Source organism: Ischnura elegans, chromosome 12 (assembly GCF_921293095.1).
Source record: "Ischnura elegans chromosome 12, ioIscEleg1.1, whole genome shotgun sequence".
Classification (NCBI taxonomy): domain Eukaryota; kingdom Metazoa; phylum Arthropoda; class Insecta; order Odonata; family Coenagrionidae; genus Ischnura; species Ischnura elegans.
In genome coordinates, this window is record NC_060257.1 from 36,387,633 (window position 1) to 36,406,882 (window position 19,250).

General features: G+C 38.3%; 1 protein-coding gene across 1 annotated transcript in view; it reads left to right on the plus strand.

Moving 5' to 3' along the window:
- LOC124169510 overlaps positions 1-19,250 on the plus strand; it is a 113,271-nt gene that overhangs the window by 51,440 nt on the left and 42,581 nt on the right. The window contains 2 exon segments of the mRNA XM_046548142.1: positions 4,098-5,462; positions 13,650-14,291. Of these exon segments, the coding sequence (XP_046404098.1) occupies positions 4,098-5,462; positions 13,650-14,291 (2,007 nt within the window).

Below are 19,250 nucleotides of genomic sequence, written 5' to 3' on the forward strand. Positions count from 1 at the left end.
TGTAATTAGCTATTTTTCGAATATTCCGAGTTAGGAAATAAAATTTAAAGGTCATAATAATGCATAGGCAAGGGCCATCACTACATGCATTACTATCGACTTTATGGTCGCCATATTAACTTCAAATGCTATTTATAGTTAAGAAGAATATTTTAAGAAATGAAATTGTGTTAACATGCAGAAAACAACATATGTATTGTGCGTTTAGTTCGAAATCATATGATGATATGCTCACAGGCTTATTTTTAGGAGCCGACGCTTTTTGCCTTTCATTTGTTTTCGCAACGCAGAGCTGTGAAGGGCTCCAGCTTGCTGCGATGAGTTAGCTCCGCCCCCAAGTACGCAACGCCGAGCTATGAAGGCACCCTAAGTGGTGAATTAAGAATAGGGTGGTTTTCTATTTTTTTTATTGCCTAAATCGAAATATTGTTACTCCTGGAGTACGTATTTCACGCTTCTAGATTTTTAATTGACTGTAACTATTTTTCGCTATGAAATGAAAAGTGAAAATTTCAAGCACGCGAAAACGCGATGGCTTAGTATGAATGCTGGGAAAGCTCGTGTGACGTAATTCTGGATCCTACTTTCGCTGTGTGAGGTGACCTCTGGGCGAGGATATTGTGCGCCCCTGCGATGCTGGCTGCTGGCAGGTAGCAGAGTACCTTGCAAGCAGATAGCGCTTGGCTTTAAATAAGGATCATTTATTATACCTTATCAAATGAAGGAAACTTTCCGACCATAGGCAGGTCTACTAGGTGATTATTAAGATGTTTCCCTGAAGTCTGTGCCTCATGCATGCATTGTTAATCTCAGACGATGTAAAACTCCTATCTACTCTTATAGAAACTAGGTCCCTGTGACGTCACGTCGAGTGGCATCGCATGGGTGCCAATCTGGCCTTTTTCAAATGCGGTTAAAATTGACCATTGCCTTTCGTCTAAACTGGGAATTCTAAAACCAAATAACTTGTATATTATGAATACACTAATGGTGGGTAACGAATCGGAATCAATGCCTTTCGTTTTCTTTGATGAAGGAAACTACCCTATTTTTGATATAAACTAATGAATAACAGGGATCCATCTATGAACTAATGGATTTTTCTTGGGCCAAGAGCAATTTATGGACGAGCATGAATCTCAGGCATGTCATGAATCGTCACGACAGGTGAAAGTGACTCAAAGTCTATACCCTTGGAGAAAAACTCCTCATGACCACCCTAACATGAAACGGTCATAATGACACAATGGACTTAAGATGGCCAATCTAGACAGAAAATAAAGATGAGGGAAGATGTCAAAATAACATCTGACCAAGAGATCTACAAGAAGGATGTTCAGACCAAAAGAAGGGCACACCATTTGTATCTAGCACCTCAGAGAAGATGGCAAGAATGCTAGAACAGCACAACATTTTCACAAGATTCACTTGTGTGTGTGACCAAGTGAATATGTCTTACCGGGACCAAAGTATGGATTACCACATGATATTCAAGAAGGTCTCTACAGGGAGTCATGTTTGTATGATCAAGACTATATAAGAGAAACATGCAGATCTTTGCGATTTGGCCTCCATGAACCCAAAAGGGGAGGGAAAAATAAACAATTTCAGCTATCTGTCATTGTGGATCATGCCTAGAGTGAACCAGGTCACAACATTTTATTTGACAAAGCATCAGTTGTTGCTATAGAAAAGAGATGTTGTCTCAGGCTGATCAAGAAAAAGGAAATAATCAAGATGCCAAACAACACGAACAGGACTGCTACCCTCTCCACAGCATGTGAAAGGGGTCATAGGAGAAAGAAATGAACCAACCATTCATCTTCTAGCTTGAATGAACTGGCCCCAACATGAGAATATAGGGAGGTCCTGGTGAGGGTAAAACTTGAGAGGCTCTGTAGAAATCTGATAACCGTAGTTGAAAGTGTAGAGCATTTGAGTGGTGAGATGGGAGTTTGGTTATGTTTGCATTCAGAAAATAGAAAGAAGGTGAAGTAAGGGGCATTAGCACAAATTTTGGCTAACCTGAACACTTAGAGGGGTGTAGTTAGCCACTGAGAAGTCTATGGAAAGAAGAGCAAACAATGACTAGATTGCTGCATTAATGGCAAGCCGGGGTAATAAGTTCAGTTTTTTTGTGATAATTTGTGTGATTTTTTATCATCTCAGATTTTTTATTTAGCTATGTTTTTCAGTTTTAACAGGTAATACTCCTGGGATAGTTTTTTCTCGTTAAGTACATTGCTGCATTTTTGCTGCAAGCAAAGTTGTGGATGGTTGGCACTTGATACTTGGCATCACCCCTCAAGTAGTGCCATCCAGTCAGGCGATAATATTATGAATCAAACTAGCCGAAAATGGATGACTTACTAATTGAATGTTCGCATTGGAATGTGGGATAAGTGTGTGTGACTCCTCAGGGGGCTTTGCCAAAGAATGTGTTGTGGTGATGTGTATAAACAGGTCATTGTAGGTATTTTAAAATCCAGCTTAACTCTGCCGTTAACTCTGATGTAGAAATATTTCTACGGAACCATCAATTTGTTTATGAATCATGAACTATAGTTGCAATTATATTTTATTCTTCCCACCTTTGGTCACCTGCTTCATCTAGTGTGGCAATTATTGATTAATCATATATCTTACATTTGATTTTACCCTGCTTGGTAAAGGATATGCTCTTTTGTTGGCTGTGGGATTATTAGGCCTAATTCTTCCCAAAACTGAATGGTTGGAGTCAGTGGCATAGCGAGGGATGAATCCGGAGGTCCACCCCTCTCCCCCCCCCCCCCCCCCCCCCCCGGAAATATAAGAGCACACTTGCTTTGCATCACGAAAGAAAACCAAATATTGAAAAATCATGAATTTACTAAAGATTTCTTTGAAAAATGAAGTTTTTTTCGATTATGAAAAATGTTAGAATTAGTTTAAAACCCTCAACTCTGTATGCTGTTTTTAAAAAAATGTCCCCCCTGGTTTTGGACCCACACCCCCTGGAACAAAATTCCTGGCTTCACCACTGGTTGGAGTTGATACATAAAGACAATAGGAGAAATTTAGCTTAAACCCATGAAATGAGAAAGACCAAACTGTTACTACACTAGAACAAGATGAATAATATATATGTACTGTTATACTATTTAATATCAAGTATGTGATGGATAAAGCATGGCCTTTTTACTATTGTTGTTAAATTATTGGATAAATTGATTGTTCGTTACTAGGATGTGTAGGTGTGGATAGATTTTTATCATCATCCTTGTGCCTGAAAGTCATGGAAAAATGCTATTTATTTTGTATTTGACGATAAGTGTATTAGTTAAAAGTTATTTCATACTTACATTGGTGGAGTTCTTATACAGTTTCTTAAACATTTGGTGAGGATGTTAGATTTTAATGATGTTTTTGGAGCCAACTTTCAAATTTCTTACCTGATTTTAGCATTATTTTTCAGTTTCTAGTGAAGCTGGTTTTTGACAAGGACTGGTTTCACCAAATGCAATCCTCATTAATTTTAAAGGAAAAATTATTTCCATTGATCTTGCTTTAGAACATAGTAGATACATATGCATCTCTGTAAAAATCTTGTTTTAGGAGAACTAGATAAGTGGTGTGAAATCTACATTAAAATATAGTACTCTCCAGCACTTTATCATATTTGAGTTTGAAGATTTTTCAAGATAGGACCATAAAACTTTGGATTATAAGTAATTTTTGAACTGGCTTCTTAATGCTTCATATGAGATATTCTTGGATTCTTTCAACAATCGTATCATATTTTTTATAGGATTTTGACTCAAAATCAATTTTTGAGTGGCTTATTAAAGTTTAGTGTTTGAGTGAGGTTCTTAAAAATCATTTTGTTTATTTTTTTATAAATGAATGTGATGACACATTTTTCAATGCTTTCTCATCAAATTATGTGACATACTTTGTGGATGCATTAAATTTGAGAAATGATTTAAACATGTCTAGTTGTGTAGAATCTATATGAGAGCTATGAAGTATTTTTCATTGTATTTAAAATTCTGTGCCTCATCTGTTGAAGTAGAATGCATTGAGCTAAAGAGAAATCTCTTTCTTGTGTTCTCACTCAGATGGAAAGGCCCTCGTGAATGATAAAGCAAAAACAGATGTTGAGGAAAAGGCTGAAAGTGACCGCATAAAGGAAGAAGAGAAGAAGGATGAGGACATGGGTCCTAAGAGGGAAAGGGGAGGACGAGGGCGTAGCAGTAACCAGAGTGGTTCAAGGAATCGCCAGCAGGGTAGTTTACCTCAGCCTGCTCGAGGTGCAACTCAGTGGGGCAGCTCCCGAGGTGGAAATACGACTGGAGGCAGGCCTCAGCGTGCACCTGGAATGAAATGGACAGCAGAGGAGGAGGAAGAAGAATCTGAGGTTCGTGCAGGAGAAGGCGATTCAGAGTTTTCCGCTGAAGAGGAAGGATCGGGAGAGTCGGGGAGGGAATTAAGAGGAGTTAGGGGGGGGCAGCTTCATGGTGAAGTAGAGAATGACATTGCCTCCACAGAAAGAAATTCCAACAATCAAGATGTAAAGCGTACCCAAGGGAGGGAGGGATTTGCACCAAGAGGGGAACCATCAAGACGAGGTAGAGGGGGAGGAGCGGGTTTCCGAACTAGGGGAAACCTTGGAAGGAGAATGGATCGCTATGGACCACCTCCATCTGGGTGCCCATTCGGCCAACCTCGTGAGGAGGGCACTGGTGGTGAAGTTCTGGAAGAGCAGGGTGATGGCAGTGCCTCTGAGAAGGGGAAGGGTAGTCGTGGACAGGCTCCTGGGCCTGTTGGCAGTGGGAAAGATGGTGCCTCAAACAGGAGCAGTAAGTCATCACAGGGATCGTCATCTGCAGTACCTCCTCGTATGCAAAGAAGAGGAGAGACAGAAAGGTCAAGGAAAGGCCGTGGTGGTCGTGGAGGTGGTAACTCTGGGGAAACTTCCAGTCACAGGAGTGCAGAAGGAACGATCCGGAAGCATCCTACTGGCCCCGATTCGAGGCAAGGCTCCTCTGACGTTGCAGAATGGGAAACCACATCGGAGAACAGTGATGCTGATGATTCGGGAAGAGAAAGGAGAGAAAGTAAGCGGGGCAAAGGACAAAGAGGATGGTCTGAAGGCATTGCCCCTGCTAATAACTCAACCAGTGGTGTGGTAGGAAGTGGCATTCCTCCAACTTCTAGAGCCCCAGGTGCAGAGAAGAAGTCTGGCTCCAACTCATCTGGGCCTGTTGGGTCAGGTCAAAGGACAAGCCCAGCCCCTACTTCACGAGGAAAAGGTTCTGGGAAAGGGAAGGAAGAGGGTGGGAGCACAGAAGGATCGAGGCGTGGAGGAGGGGCTGTCGGAAGTGGGAGTCAGAATAGATCTGGCCACACTCCCTTGATGGGGGTTAGCCTTGATATTGGAGGAGAGAAGGCACTGGAGGGCATTGACATTGGAACATACTCAAGTGAGTGTCCAGTCTTTATTAATGCTGTGTGATTATTGTCTGGTGGATTTATTTTTCTGTGTAGTTTTTCCTGATTTTTATCTGGAATTGTAATTAGTTGTGTTGGCTATTTTGTAGTAATTTTTTGCACTTCATTATTTAAATTCAATGTAAAGAATACACACCTTGTGAGCAAGCTAAAATCCCAATTTCATCATTTATTTAATTTAAATGATCCAATCGTATCAGTGAGTAACCTCAAAGTCCATTCTTATCTGACTAGTTTCTGTTTCTGCTCCTGGATATTTGTGCTGGTCCCAAGGTACTTTTTTATATCTCATTGTTGTGAGTTGACTCAATATACTCATGCATGACAGTTTTTATCCCAAGGATAGGAATAGAAATATTTTTGTGTTTATCTCTATAGAGAGGAAAACCCAGTGAAATCCACCTTAGAATTACTAGTCTTCAACTTTATTTCTGCACCATTAGGTGTAAATATTTTCTGCTTCTACAGTTTTTATTGTCATTAAGTAGGGTTGAAATGCATGTTAGAATCAGTAACAAGTCCAGCCTTATAGGAAGTGCTATGTTGTGATTGTTTGTTTTTCTTTAGGGAAACAAATCTATGTTATGAAAAAACTGTCCTTTAAGTTATGGTATGTTCAATTTAGTCTTCAGAATATTGCATATTGGAGAATGGCATCACTTTGAGCTTTGATCATCCATTTGGAATGCATTTTCTTTTCCAACTTTTGTTACCCAAATTGGCTGATGAAACTCATAATTTGTTTCATTTAGCATTTATTCATTGTTAGTTAACTGCATAAATGGTACCTTAGCAAAGAGTGTTTTATGGTAAATGCCATTATTTTTTCGTTTGATTTCTTTCATAGGTTATTGAAGTTTCCAATGATTTAAATTGTAGGGAACCATTTTGCAGAAAAAAGAACTTCATTAGTTACTAATCTGTTATTGCACGGATTGACTTACAGATAAGTGCAATGAATTATGTCTTCAGGTGCTGTTAAACTTATTTCACTTAATCCTAGATTACTTACAACAACTTTATCCCTGCTAATCCCTTCTGTCCTGAAACATTATTAATAGACCCTTTACATGTGAGTGTTATTAGACATTTTTGGAAGCAGTTAATATGCATTCTGGTGAAGTTATTAGCAATTCTTCTTTAATTGAGGAGTAGCTCATTTTTATTTTTGTCTTATTAGGGATTTCACTAATATCAGTTCTTCCGTTTGTTTAGATTTTTTTTAGATTTGTTGAAGCTTTCTTTGGCTTTGTTTTTTCATATCTTTACCCAAAAAGATTTTAAATCTATGACTGTATTTCAGAAATAAAGCGGTTCTAGGGATAAAAGCATGTTTCAAAGAAGCCCCTTTGAGAGTTTAATGATGGATGAGATATTCAGCATTGGAATTAAAACATTTGACTTAGTCCCATGTATTTGTTAGGGTTTTTTGAAAGGCAGGTAATTGTAGGGTCACTTATTACATATTTTTACATTCCTTTCAATGGGTACTTCTTGTGTGACTCATTGCCTTATATTTCGTTCTACCATGGTGCAATGGCCAAAACTGTCCTTTCTTCTTTGACAAACAATCCTTTGGAAAAACTTTGTGCTTAATTAGCATTTACATTCTGTTTTTTTTTCTGGTGTGACTAAGGGATCCTGCAGTAGAGTAAAATGCGAATATTTTCAATTTGAAATATTTAAAAAAATTGGTATTTCAGTCTTGGTAACCTTTCTCTTGTGTAAGATTTGTACCCAATACTTCAATAAGATAGCACTTCTCCACATGTTATGGCAGAACTACTTAAGAGGTGGATGCATGGTAACGAGATAAGTAACTTAGTGCTAGCCCATGGGAGGTTCTATGGAAGTACGAATTTCGTGATTAGAACTTGTAAAAAGTTACAAATGCCCCTAACTTACATCTGCTTAAATGAATTTGTTGTGATTTTCTGGCTTACTCAATTACTTGGGAAAATTAAGGTTTTTTAATAGCTAAGTTTTGTTAATTAAAAATTGCAAGGTGCGTACCTACTAATTTTCAGTAAATAGCATAGACATTAACACTTGTGGCCGTTGCATGTTTTTTGTTCATGTTTTGCAGTTACTGTGAATTGTTCATGCTGTTGTCTTTCTCAGTCTCTGTATTTTATCATGAGTTTGATTTGTGCTATCCATTTTAAGCTTAGTCCATGAATCATAAAATTGTTGGATAATAAATAGTCTCTGGAATTAAGTGATGGAAGGTCAATGGAAAGTCTTTCAGAGTGAAGCTCAGTAGATTTCTAATAATCAATGTTAATGGATGGAGAAGCAAAGTGTAATAATCAAATTTAAAAGATGATCTGTTACTGCTCAGTGTTTTGGCATTTTTGACTCGGTTGTTTTATGCTTTCTGTGAGCCTTCGCATTGTGCTATTGGAGCACATGTTGCTTATGTAATGTGTTGCCATTTTATTCATCCCATTTATTTTTCCAAACCTTATATATTATAAGTATTTTTTGATTGTATGGTTCAAGTATCAAGAAAATGGTTGAGTAACCACTTATTATTGCTCGTTCCATGAATGCATTGTGTTTTAACCTACTTACTCAAGATATATTATATAAGATAATTGTACATTAGTTGTTGGAATCCATTATTTAAAGATATATTTATCATGATTTCTGAGGCTAAGCATAGTTGAAAAAAATGCCTAAAATTTGTTTCATGGTTTCTTGTTAGCTGATGCAGTTTGAGAGAATGCATTTGGTGTAAGCTTAATTGCTCTTGACCTAATGTTAGATGTTGCACTTCATGCTGTCGTATTCACTGGTAAATCAAAGCATGAATTTGACCAATTTAATTCAAAAGCTACGAAACCTTTATTTTAAATAAAAAAACATAGATTATATATAATTTTGAACAACCGGCTTCATCAGATGATGATGGATCAGATTATGTCACACTGCAGCAGAACCAGTCATCCAGCATTTTGTGTATGTGAAATTTACTAAGTATTTTATTTTAAATGTAGCAATTGCATCAAGTGATGCCTCATATTGTTGATTGTTTAATCATCATCATCTAGTGTTCTGCCTGTCGGTAGGTCCCTTGAGCCAACGCAGTCTCCATTTTCTCCTGTTTCCGGCCATTTCTTTGAGGTCTCAATATTTTCCCATCTTTAAATTGTCAATTACCCTCAGCTTTTTCCTTCCCCTTCTTCAGATCCCTTCCACCATTCCCTCCAAGGCTACCTTCAGAATGCTATTACCTCTCATCGCATGTCCCAGCCAGTTACTCTTCCTTTCATTTATTTTAACCTTCAATGTTCTTTCCTCATCTACCCTGTTCAACACTTACTCATTCCTTACTCGATCCATCCACCGTGTTCCCTCCATCTTCCTCCAAACCCACATCTCGAACACCTCAGTCCTGTCCCTGTCTTTCTTCCCCATCGTCAAAGTCTCAGGTACATAAACACTTCACCAACTGCTTCCTCAATTTTAAGTCCAGTCCCTTGTTACACAGCACTCTTTTCTTCTTCTTAAAAAGAGAATAATAATAAAGCCCCTTTTTTTTCTGTGGTGTAAATTCAATTACTGGTTTATTTCATCGCAAGTCTGAAATGAAACTAGTAGTAGTAGATGTAGTAAATGTAGCTCGATCATCTATTTGAATATCCTTTTCTAGTCTCTTGTTTGCTTTTTATTGGTTTTGATTGACACTTACTTATCGTGGAAATCCTTGAATATTTTCAACAACCTAGAAGCTGCTGGTAATATCTAATATACATCTATCTTCAAATGTGAGTGGTCTTTGTTTATATTCTTTGAGTTTTTGTTGGCAGTCTGTAACCTCACTTTGACTTGAAATATAGGCAAGATAAAAAGTTTATATTCCTTACAAATAAACTTGTGGCTGTTGTTTGCTTCAATGGTCAGCTTAAGTTATCAAAATTTTAAGTGCTTTCTAGAATTTGGCTTGGTTTTATCATGCCCCACATAGGTGAGACCTATACCATTATAATTTCAGTTTTCTATTGACTCTTTCCTTGGATATCCTGTCTTATTACAATGTCACGAAGCAATTTAGAGCCACTTGCTTAGGTCATGCGATGCCCTGAGTAGTGATTTTGAAGGCTCTCTAGGTTTTGTGGTCATAATAAAAATGATCACCTTAGAAAGGGCTTTTGCAGTAGGACTTAAATGAACTGAAACGTACTTGGCTTGCAAGTGCAAGCAGAAGTGATTCCCTCAGAAAAGGGTTGAGATGAGAGGGGTAACTGTTAGGGTAACATTTGATGTTCCGTTATGTTAGGCTAAATGATTAGCTCTTCACTGTGAATCTGGACTGCTGAACATATTATGCAACTAGCTGTCTAAGTCGACTTGGACTTCTGGTCACATTATATGCTCAGCAGTCCAAACCATCATGTCAGGTGTAGGCCACAAATTTCATTGAAGGGAATGACGCCACGGTGGCTAATCTGGCTAAAGCACTCCACCGGAAATTGGGGGATCCAGGTTTGAATCAGTCAAGGCAAATGATTTTGTTCTCTGTGGAATTTTTGCACCTTCTGATGCTGTTGCAAATACTTTCATATGAGCTCTGGCTCTTAGGCGGGTTTACATAAAATCTTTCTATGTTTCCATGGACTTCAAACTGGCAAATCGTGAAAGAATATATGTTTGGTGCTGTGCATGATTGGTTTATCGTTTAGTGAAAATCTTGTGGTATGAGGTTTTACCAAGCAACCATACACATTCCTTTGTTTAGCTTGATTCTGAAATCCACTTCAGTGAGGGGAGCAAGTTGTGTTGATAATAAGCATTTAATTCTGAAGGTTATGGGTCAAACTTAAGGTCTCTTTCAATCCTTAATCACAAACTGGAAACTTATTCTCCTCCATTTTCATTTTTGTCATTTCTTGCGAGTGTTCAATGCCCTAGTTGTGAAATTCACATTTTTACTGCCGTATGGTGGAGGAAATGTTTTCTTTTAAAGCATCTATACCTAGCTTGTGTGTCCTCATGTTAAAGGCAAAGTAGGAAAATGGATGCTATCATTCATGTGCTCTCTGGTGAAATTATTTTGTTTGATTTTCTTAGTAACCATCGTTAAATATGATTAGTAAATGTTATTTTCAATTAATTTGTAGCTTCTGGGGTTTGGGGTTCTTGATTTTTAGCTTTGGTATTTAGCCCTAAGGATACATTGTGGGTATAAATCTCTTCCCTATAGCAAGCACCTCTCTTTAATTACCCTGGAGTAGAGATCTTTCCTTTAGAAAAATTAGCAAGCCTCAGGAGTAGAAACTTTCTTGGAATGGTTGGGCCATTGACCATGGGACAAAGATGACGATCTAACCTGTGTGTGTTAAAATATACGTGCATGCATTTTTTCTTCATTTCTGCAATGCACAGTTGAAGCATACAAAACGTCAATGAGATGGATAGTTGAATTTATTATAAAGGAAATTTTCAGAATGTATGTGCAGTGTGAAATTTTATGAATTCATTGATTTTGCATTGTAACAAGGTTACTTGTTTATATATAAATATGATGACATTAGCTATCCTATTCTTCTTGCTGGACTTGATTCTAGTTAGATTTTGTATAGAAGCACACCTTTAGTTAAAATTGCTCGTCTGGAAGCATTATGTCTCCCGTTTGATTTATTGTATTGGATTTTTATTTACATTTTGGCTCATGCTGTTTATGTACTTAGTATTAGAGTATAACAATTCTGGTGTAGATCACTGTAACAGGGTGGCCACTGATCCTCCATAATTGCTTTTAATTTTTCTTTCTTTTTTGCAAATCCCAATTTATTTGTTTTCTCTCCATTGTTTTACCCCAAGTTTATTTTATGGTGGAATGTTCCCTAGATTATGTAAAATCAAAAATAAGTTAAAATAGGATTGAAGGCTTCCCTGGCGAATTAGTTGCAGAAAATAAACCTCTTGCATATTTTATCTTAACAGTTGTAGCAAAAGCGTTTCAGTTTCGTATTATATGAATTTTCTTCCTTGAGTTCCTTCAGTTTCATGCTGATTTCATTATGATAACAAAAAGCTCTGCCTTCAATTCCAATGGTGATACAGCAGGAAACAGCTTTTATAGCTGGATGTTTTTTTATATCCCTCCCTCTTATTAATTAGAACCTAGGTATAATGTGATGAATTTGAGTATTTCATTCTTGAATTTTATTTTGATTAAAAGCCTTGAAGAGTTACAATTTTACTTTAAAGTATTATTTTCTTCCTCAGAAACATTATACACCCATGCCTCGTATAGTGCACGGGATGCATTCCTTGGGGTCTTTGCTCTATACGAATTTGCGTTATATGTGAGCGTTTTAACATTGGGAAGATAGGGCTGCGTTCCTGGTAGCATAGGTGTTGTGAATCGAATTTCCTCTAAACCATGTATATTCATATTAATAGCCTTAAAAAACCTTATTCATATAAACTTTTAAAGTTTAAAATATCTTTAAAGATAATAGGCACGCATTCAAAGACTTTTATTCACGTAAAAAAAAATTCGTACGTGCTTTTGAAATTCCCTCCTGTTGTGCGGGTGGGCTGCCATATGCTATCTCAGGGGTTCGTAATGCATTGCCGGCAGTGGACGATTTTTCAAACCAGTCAAAAAACAACTATTTTGTCACCCAGGCCCTTTTGTCGCTCATCGAAATGACAGGCAAATGCTACTTTGAATGCCATTATAGCTAGCGGAGTTTATGAATGATAAATCAATTTAATTTGAAGTCCTCCGTGGCATTAGCAGATATGTGAAACAGTCTTAATGCTTTGAAACCTGACCCAGTTTTCCTTCCCTGACAATGAATGAACGAGATTGCATTCTTTTCCAAAACAATATCATCTCGTCAACACTTCAAACTAGTTGAGGGGGAAAGGAGCCACTTTCAATCACAGCTTGGAGTTCATCATAAAATGTTGCGGTGATTGCGCTATCAACACTTGAAGATTCACCTGATATCACCGCACTGAAAATACCTGCTTGCCGTTTAAAATTCTGGAACCAACCGGAGCTTTCACTAAAAGTCTCGGAGCGATTATCATCCTCGTTGGAATTAAGGAAATAAAACTTTGTAAGGTTCACTGATCAATCAGTGAACCTTACAAAGTTTTATTTCCTTAATTCCAATATGGAGAGGTTTCACAAAGTAAAGCCTGAAGTTATTAGTTATATCATCCTCGTCTTTTTGTACAGATTCACAATGAACTTTCCGTATGTGTTGACCGCTTCGTTGAAGTAGGTGCAGCTGAGGTCACTGATGTTTAACTTCGTCTTTATTCATAACAAAGCATCGTGAGTTTAAACTTCCACGCAATATCGCTTTGATGCTCTCCATTTTCAAAGAAATTGTCCTCTTTCAATTTCTCTTCTAGGTTTATGGTTTTTCTTGATAACTTCTTGATTTTTCTACCTGCATTCCTATTTTTTGCCATTGTTCTCTTGGTTTTTACTTTTATGTGTTGATGCTATTCATATGCCACTTGGCTCCATTTCTCCCCTGTGAATACCGATGACCTTGAAGGCTTTAGCGTAGACCCTCTACCAGGAAGTCAATCGCCCGATAACCTATGACAGCAAATATTACGTCTCAAACCGTATTTCCACTAGCTCCACGCTTAATTAATGATCTAAATTAACTAGTGTCATTTTGTTAAAGAGATGAGATAAATAACTTCGGTAGGCTGGCTATCTGGACCCAATGACGAGTGATGCTTTTGGCCATTGCACAGCAATGGATTTCGATTAATATATGAACAAAAAAGAAGATTATAGGCGAGCAATACTATTAATATGCGTAAAATAATAGCAATTTTGTGTGTACTTAGCACAAGTTCACGTTTTATCATGAGAGTGTTAAAGTTTTTTGATTAGGCTACACTGCATTGTGATGTTTCCCCGAGGAACGAATTTGCGCTTCATCGAAATTGCGCTAATCAAAATTGCACTATACAAGGCATGGGTGTATGTGTATTGGTATTTGGAAACACAAGACCAGTGGCCACCTCATTGAGTCAGTTATCTGTCATTAGTTATGGATCTTTGCTTGATGTATATTTTTTTACCTTCCCTTAATGTTTGTGTTCTTGTGCCTGTGCATGTGTAATGGATGCCACCCTTTTGTGCGATGCTTGTTCTGGTACGCGCACAACAGACGTGGCACCCTCTGATGACCGACACCCTGGAGCAGAGGACCAGGGCGACGCGCCTTTCCCTTTTGATGCAGACGGAAGCGGCTTCCGGGAGGTGCGGGGCCGAAGAGGGGGCGGACGTGTTGGTGGGGACGACAGTTTAGGGTCACAATCACGCCAACAGCAGCAGTCATCCCAGCGTCAGCAGAGGAGGGAAGGTGCGAGAGAAGGGAGAGGTGGTAAGGGTGTCCCCAAAGGGCAGGCACCAGGGTGTGTTGGGAGGCCCTCTGGGTCTGCCGGCCGAACGGGGACACCATCACCTGGACCGGTCAATTCTATTTCAACATCCGGTGGTCCCCTCCGTCCAGGGTCCCCATCGTCAGTAACCGGAGGATCATTTGAGAGGAATCGGCCCAAACTGCCCCCTCGCCTCATAAAGCAGAAGGAGACGGAGAGGCTGCAGAAGCAGCAAGCTCAACAGCAGCAGCAACAAGGGAGAGGACCAATGGCTGGATCTTTTGGGAATCAGGGTTACCATTCGCACCATGGGGCTCCATCAAACCACCTCAGGAATGATGTGGGAGAAGTAAACCATCATCAACAAGGGCAGCACCATCATCAAGGGAAAATGGTGGGGTCAAGTGGTGTGCTGTTCCCCATGAAAGGTAATATAATCTTTTAGTTTTCCTTTATCACTGTGTCATTGTTTACCCACAGCATATTTCCCAGTTTAAGTATTCTATTTTGAAGAGGCTATCTATTATGGGTTGTTTCATAATTTTTTCCATTTTCTACATATGTCCTTAACATTATTAATCTGTTTTTATAGCCCATTAGGGTTTTAACCAGCCAGATAAAAAAATGTCAGTTTTAAAGCGGTCGAAAAGTACTACCAGCTGGCATTTACAGTTTGTTTCCGACTCATTTCACCCTCCCTGTCATCCTAATATTTTGGCAACCCTTGATTGGCACTGTTTTAAGTGCCATTGGTTGAAATCTAATGTAATTAGGGAAGTTAAGATCAGATACCATGGATCCAAATTAGGGGTGGACGGGTCAAAATTTTAAGGTTCGGGTCGGGTCGGGTCGGGTATTTTTTTTGACCCTCGGGTCGGGTCGGGTCTCGGGTCGGGTCGTATCCAATAATTTGATCATAATTTTTTTCTTGAAGCAGAAATGTCAAAAAATATGTTTATGAAGGCCAATAAAAGGAAATAAAAATAAACAATCTATACCTAAATGGTAGATTAGTTTAAGTGTATTCACTCAAAACAGAAATGCAAATGCATATCTGAAACAGACTACTACAAAAATAACACAAATAAATACAATACTAAGTTGGATAATGAGGTCAAGGTAAAACAAACATCTTCCTGTATTTCCTGTAAATATATCCCAAAGTCAATTCTTCCAGTGCACTCAATTTCAGATAGGCTATTATTAAACTCAATGGCCCATATTACAAATGTTTAAAATCAATGACAAATATACACAAGAAATATTTTGTTTCCATTAATGTGTTACTCTTTAATTACAAAAGGTTAAAGAAACCAAAAACTCAGTCTTAAAAAAATAGAATGATAACTGATGAAAGCTAATAACAATTATCACTATCCATTAATATTTGCCTTATAATAATGACTTATGTCTAGTTATTTACTATTAATTACACAATCTATAAATTATTAGTTTTTTGCCAGAAGTGAAAAATATTAAACCTATTTTTTTTACACTAATAATACAAAGGATGAAAGTAACATGAACAAATGAAGTAGTCCTTCGTGTAAATATAATCTGGAAATAAAAATTTGAGTTTTAACACTTCAAAAACAACAGCATTCCTGTCTTCTAAAAGTTTATTATACATCCAAACTTTTTAAATTTTGGTGTAAGAACACTAATGGTCACTAAGAAACATATCTAAACTTAGAATGAAAGGAGCTTAATATTTGTGTTGTTGCTAGTACTAATCTTTCATATTCATTACGTGATTTTTCGCTTGCCGTTGGATTTTTCAGCATGATTCAAATAAAAATGAATGCATGTACATACTGAGGTCAGTGAAAACTAATTTCATGTAATAGCATAGATATTGTGTCATTGTTGCTAACATATATTTCAACATGAAATATTTTCATACAACCGTTCTGTAAATGCACATTTTAATTATTTTATTTACTGTATATACTTAACCTCAACCCGTTTCGACGCCACACTCACGTCATTCTAAGGACGTCTGGCAATAAAAATTGTAAAGCAAGGTCTTAACTATACAATTCTCTTGAGGGTGCGGGGACATGGGAAGGAGAACGTTCTAGAAGGGTTCAGGGTGCACTTGGGATTCGTTGGGAGAGTAAACTGGAAGAAAGGGCAAAGAAAGTCGGATATTCAGGAATATGGTTCCTATTAGCTAAAAAAAAGTCTGTACCCCAATGTACACCGCATGGTTCCGATTGGTTTTATGGCCATAAATCTCTGTAAAGGCCAATCTTAACTGCCACACACACTACTCCACCCATTTCCGCTCTCTTCCCCGCACTGTAACCTTGCAAATATTCCTTGCTCTCTCCTTTCTCTTCCAGTTTGTTCACCCAGGGCACTCCAATTGCACCAAGAACCCCACAGAGCGCTCTCCATTAATTCGAAGAAATCCTTTCATTTACAACTGCAGCACATCAGGTTTCTTTCCAGACCTGTTAAAACGACTGGACTATGACGTTAAAACCGGCCGAGACAATTAAAAACTGGAAGATTGATAAACGTGGGTTTATTTAAGTAATTTTAGCAGTGATCATGATTGGCTGATTGAAGTAATGGGTTAAATAATCTTCCAGTAAGTCGACGTGTCGACAGTAATTTGGTTTCGTTTTTTATGCTTTCCGTATGGAAAATTAAATACACCGAACCCTTCTGGAGTTTTGTAAACAAGGGGAGTGGAACGCGTTTGGGCAGGGGTAACATCAAGAGTTGTTATATGAACGGGTAGATGGAAGGAAAATACTCGTTCCGTATTCTAGACTTCGCAGATAGCCGCTTAAAATAGGCAAAAATGGAAAGCATGGCTATTTTTATAAACTTATCCTCACATATATAATTTTAATGAACTTATAAGTTTTTATAAAAATAAATGAACTTATAAATTTTTATAAAAATAAAGCTGTTAATATTGATTCCACTCCAGCCAAAAACAATCCTTTTAAATCAATGTTAAACATTTCTAAGATATCAGCTGCTGAGATAAAGTCGTAGTCGCATTGACAACAGCATTGGCATCTGCAACGGCCTTTTAAGAACAGGTCGGGAGTCTCCTTCATCTATGTCTCCGTAAACTAAAAGAATGATATAAATATCATCATTTACCTTCACAAACCTTAATGAGGTTAGTAGGGATGGGTCGAATAGTAGATTTCTCGAATTCGAATATCAAATCATTGCTCGAATATTCGAATACCTCGAATTTAGAATACCTCGAATACTAAACGATGAATGTGAAAATGTTTGACTAGGTCGCTTATGCAGCAGGAAACCCAAGATTTTGGCGAGTAATTGTGACTGCCTTTAAAGGATTCAAACAGGAATTTAGCTGATTAATGGAATATTTTAATTTTATATAAACAATAGGGTAGTTTCCTTCATTAAAGGAAATGAAAGGCATTGATTGTGATTTGTTACCCACCTTTGGTGTATTCATAATATACAAAATATTTGGTTCTAGAAATACCGGTTTAGACCAATGGCAATGGCCAATTTTATCCTCATTTGAAAAAGGCCAGATTGGCACCCATGTAATGCCACTCCAGTTGACATCACAGTGACCTATTTTCTACACGAGAGGATAGGAGTTTACATCGTCTAAGGTTACCAATGCATGCATGAGGCACAAAGATCAGGGAAACATGTCTTAATAATCACTTATTAAAACTGGCTGTGGTCGGAAAGTTTTCTTCGCTTGATAAGGTATTAATAATCCTTATTTTAGCCAAGCGCTACCAGCTAGCATGGTACTCGGCTACCTGCTAGCATCCTGCGTCGTGTTAGCGCTCAGAGCCTCGCCCCAAGGTCACCTCACTCGCGGCAGCGGGAAGCAGAACGACGTCACGCGGAGTTTTTCCCGGCATTCATACTTACCCGTCGCGTTTTCGCGCGCTTGAAAATTTTCACTTTTAATTTAATCGCGAAAAATAGATATCGTCTTATAAAAATCTAGAATCGTTAAATACGTACTCCAGGAGTATTAATATTTCGATTGAGGCTATAAAAAATAATAGGAGAGCACCGCATTTGAGCATTACGCCAAAATGCTAAGCCTCCGTCGTCTTTCTTCGTCTTTCCGGCATTTATTTTCCTGCGTAAAATGCTTAAATAAAGTCAGAAATATGTCGTGTTTGGTCTTATTCTTTTTTAAATTACGCGCTTATTACTAATATTTCAATCCAATAAAAGCGTAATATCTATAGCCGAAAGTCATTGTTAGACAACTTTTGGGCTAGTAGATGACTCATGCAGCAGTTGACCTCCAGAAATGGGGAACTTCGAAGCAGGTAAGCAGAAAAAGGCCAGTGGGTGAGTAGAGGGGGGGCGTGAGACAAGTTTTTATTTTTCTCGTGTAACATGATATTTTTTTCGAAGCTAAGGCCTTCGTAATAAGATCCCTGCGTGAGCTGGGACCTTATGTTTGATTTCGGAGAAGAGGAAATCGTCGGAGGGGGTGGGGCGAACGCTGAATGGAGGGGGAAAGCAGATCGTGGGAAATGCGCCAATGTCACTATCCCACGGCACTGATGAGTTCCTCCCTATGGTAGTTTCATCTCCTGAGGAAGAAGGGTGAAACGCGATTCTATTTTTTTACGGTAACTTGATATTTTTTCGAAGCTGAGGTCTTCGTAATACGATCCCTGGGCAAGCCGGGACCTTTTGTTTGATTTCGGAGAAGAGGAAATCGTCGGAGGGGGTGGGGCGAACGCTGAATTGAGGTGGATAGCGGATCGTGGGAAATGCTCCAATGTCACTATCCCACGGCACTGAGCTTCTCCTGATGGGGGACACCTGGGATTTTCGGATTTTTTTCACCCGATCAATTTCGGTTCCCCACGTTGAACTCTATTCACCGCTCTAACCCGCGAATTTGATGTAGTTCGTCAGCTTGCCTAAAACGGCGCTGCATGCACTAAACGACTAGAATTCTCCTCATTTTTTCGAGTCAACTACCAACGACGTGCGAGCGACAGTGTATGACGCGAAATTAAAAGTACATATTCGAGACGGCACCTTTGGCATAAATATTCCAGATCTCGAATATCGAATACTTTCTAGTATTCGAGTATTCGCGGATACTATTCGCACATCTCTAGGGGTTAGGCTTTAAAAACTTTTCAGCCTAACCTGGTGCCTAGCCGAGAAGTTTTATTCGTTACCGCAGGTGCTAAAATGGATAAGAAATGGAATATATGCCGTATCCCATTTGTCAAGTTATTATCGATCGGAAAGAAATAATATTTCAGCCCAATAACGCATATATGTATAATGTTCAGCTGAAAATATGGAAGTCAATACCAATCACCCGTGAATATTTCTTTATAGTCCCTACTATTTCATAGTTCAGTGACGGAGTCAGACTGAAACGT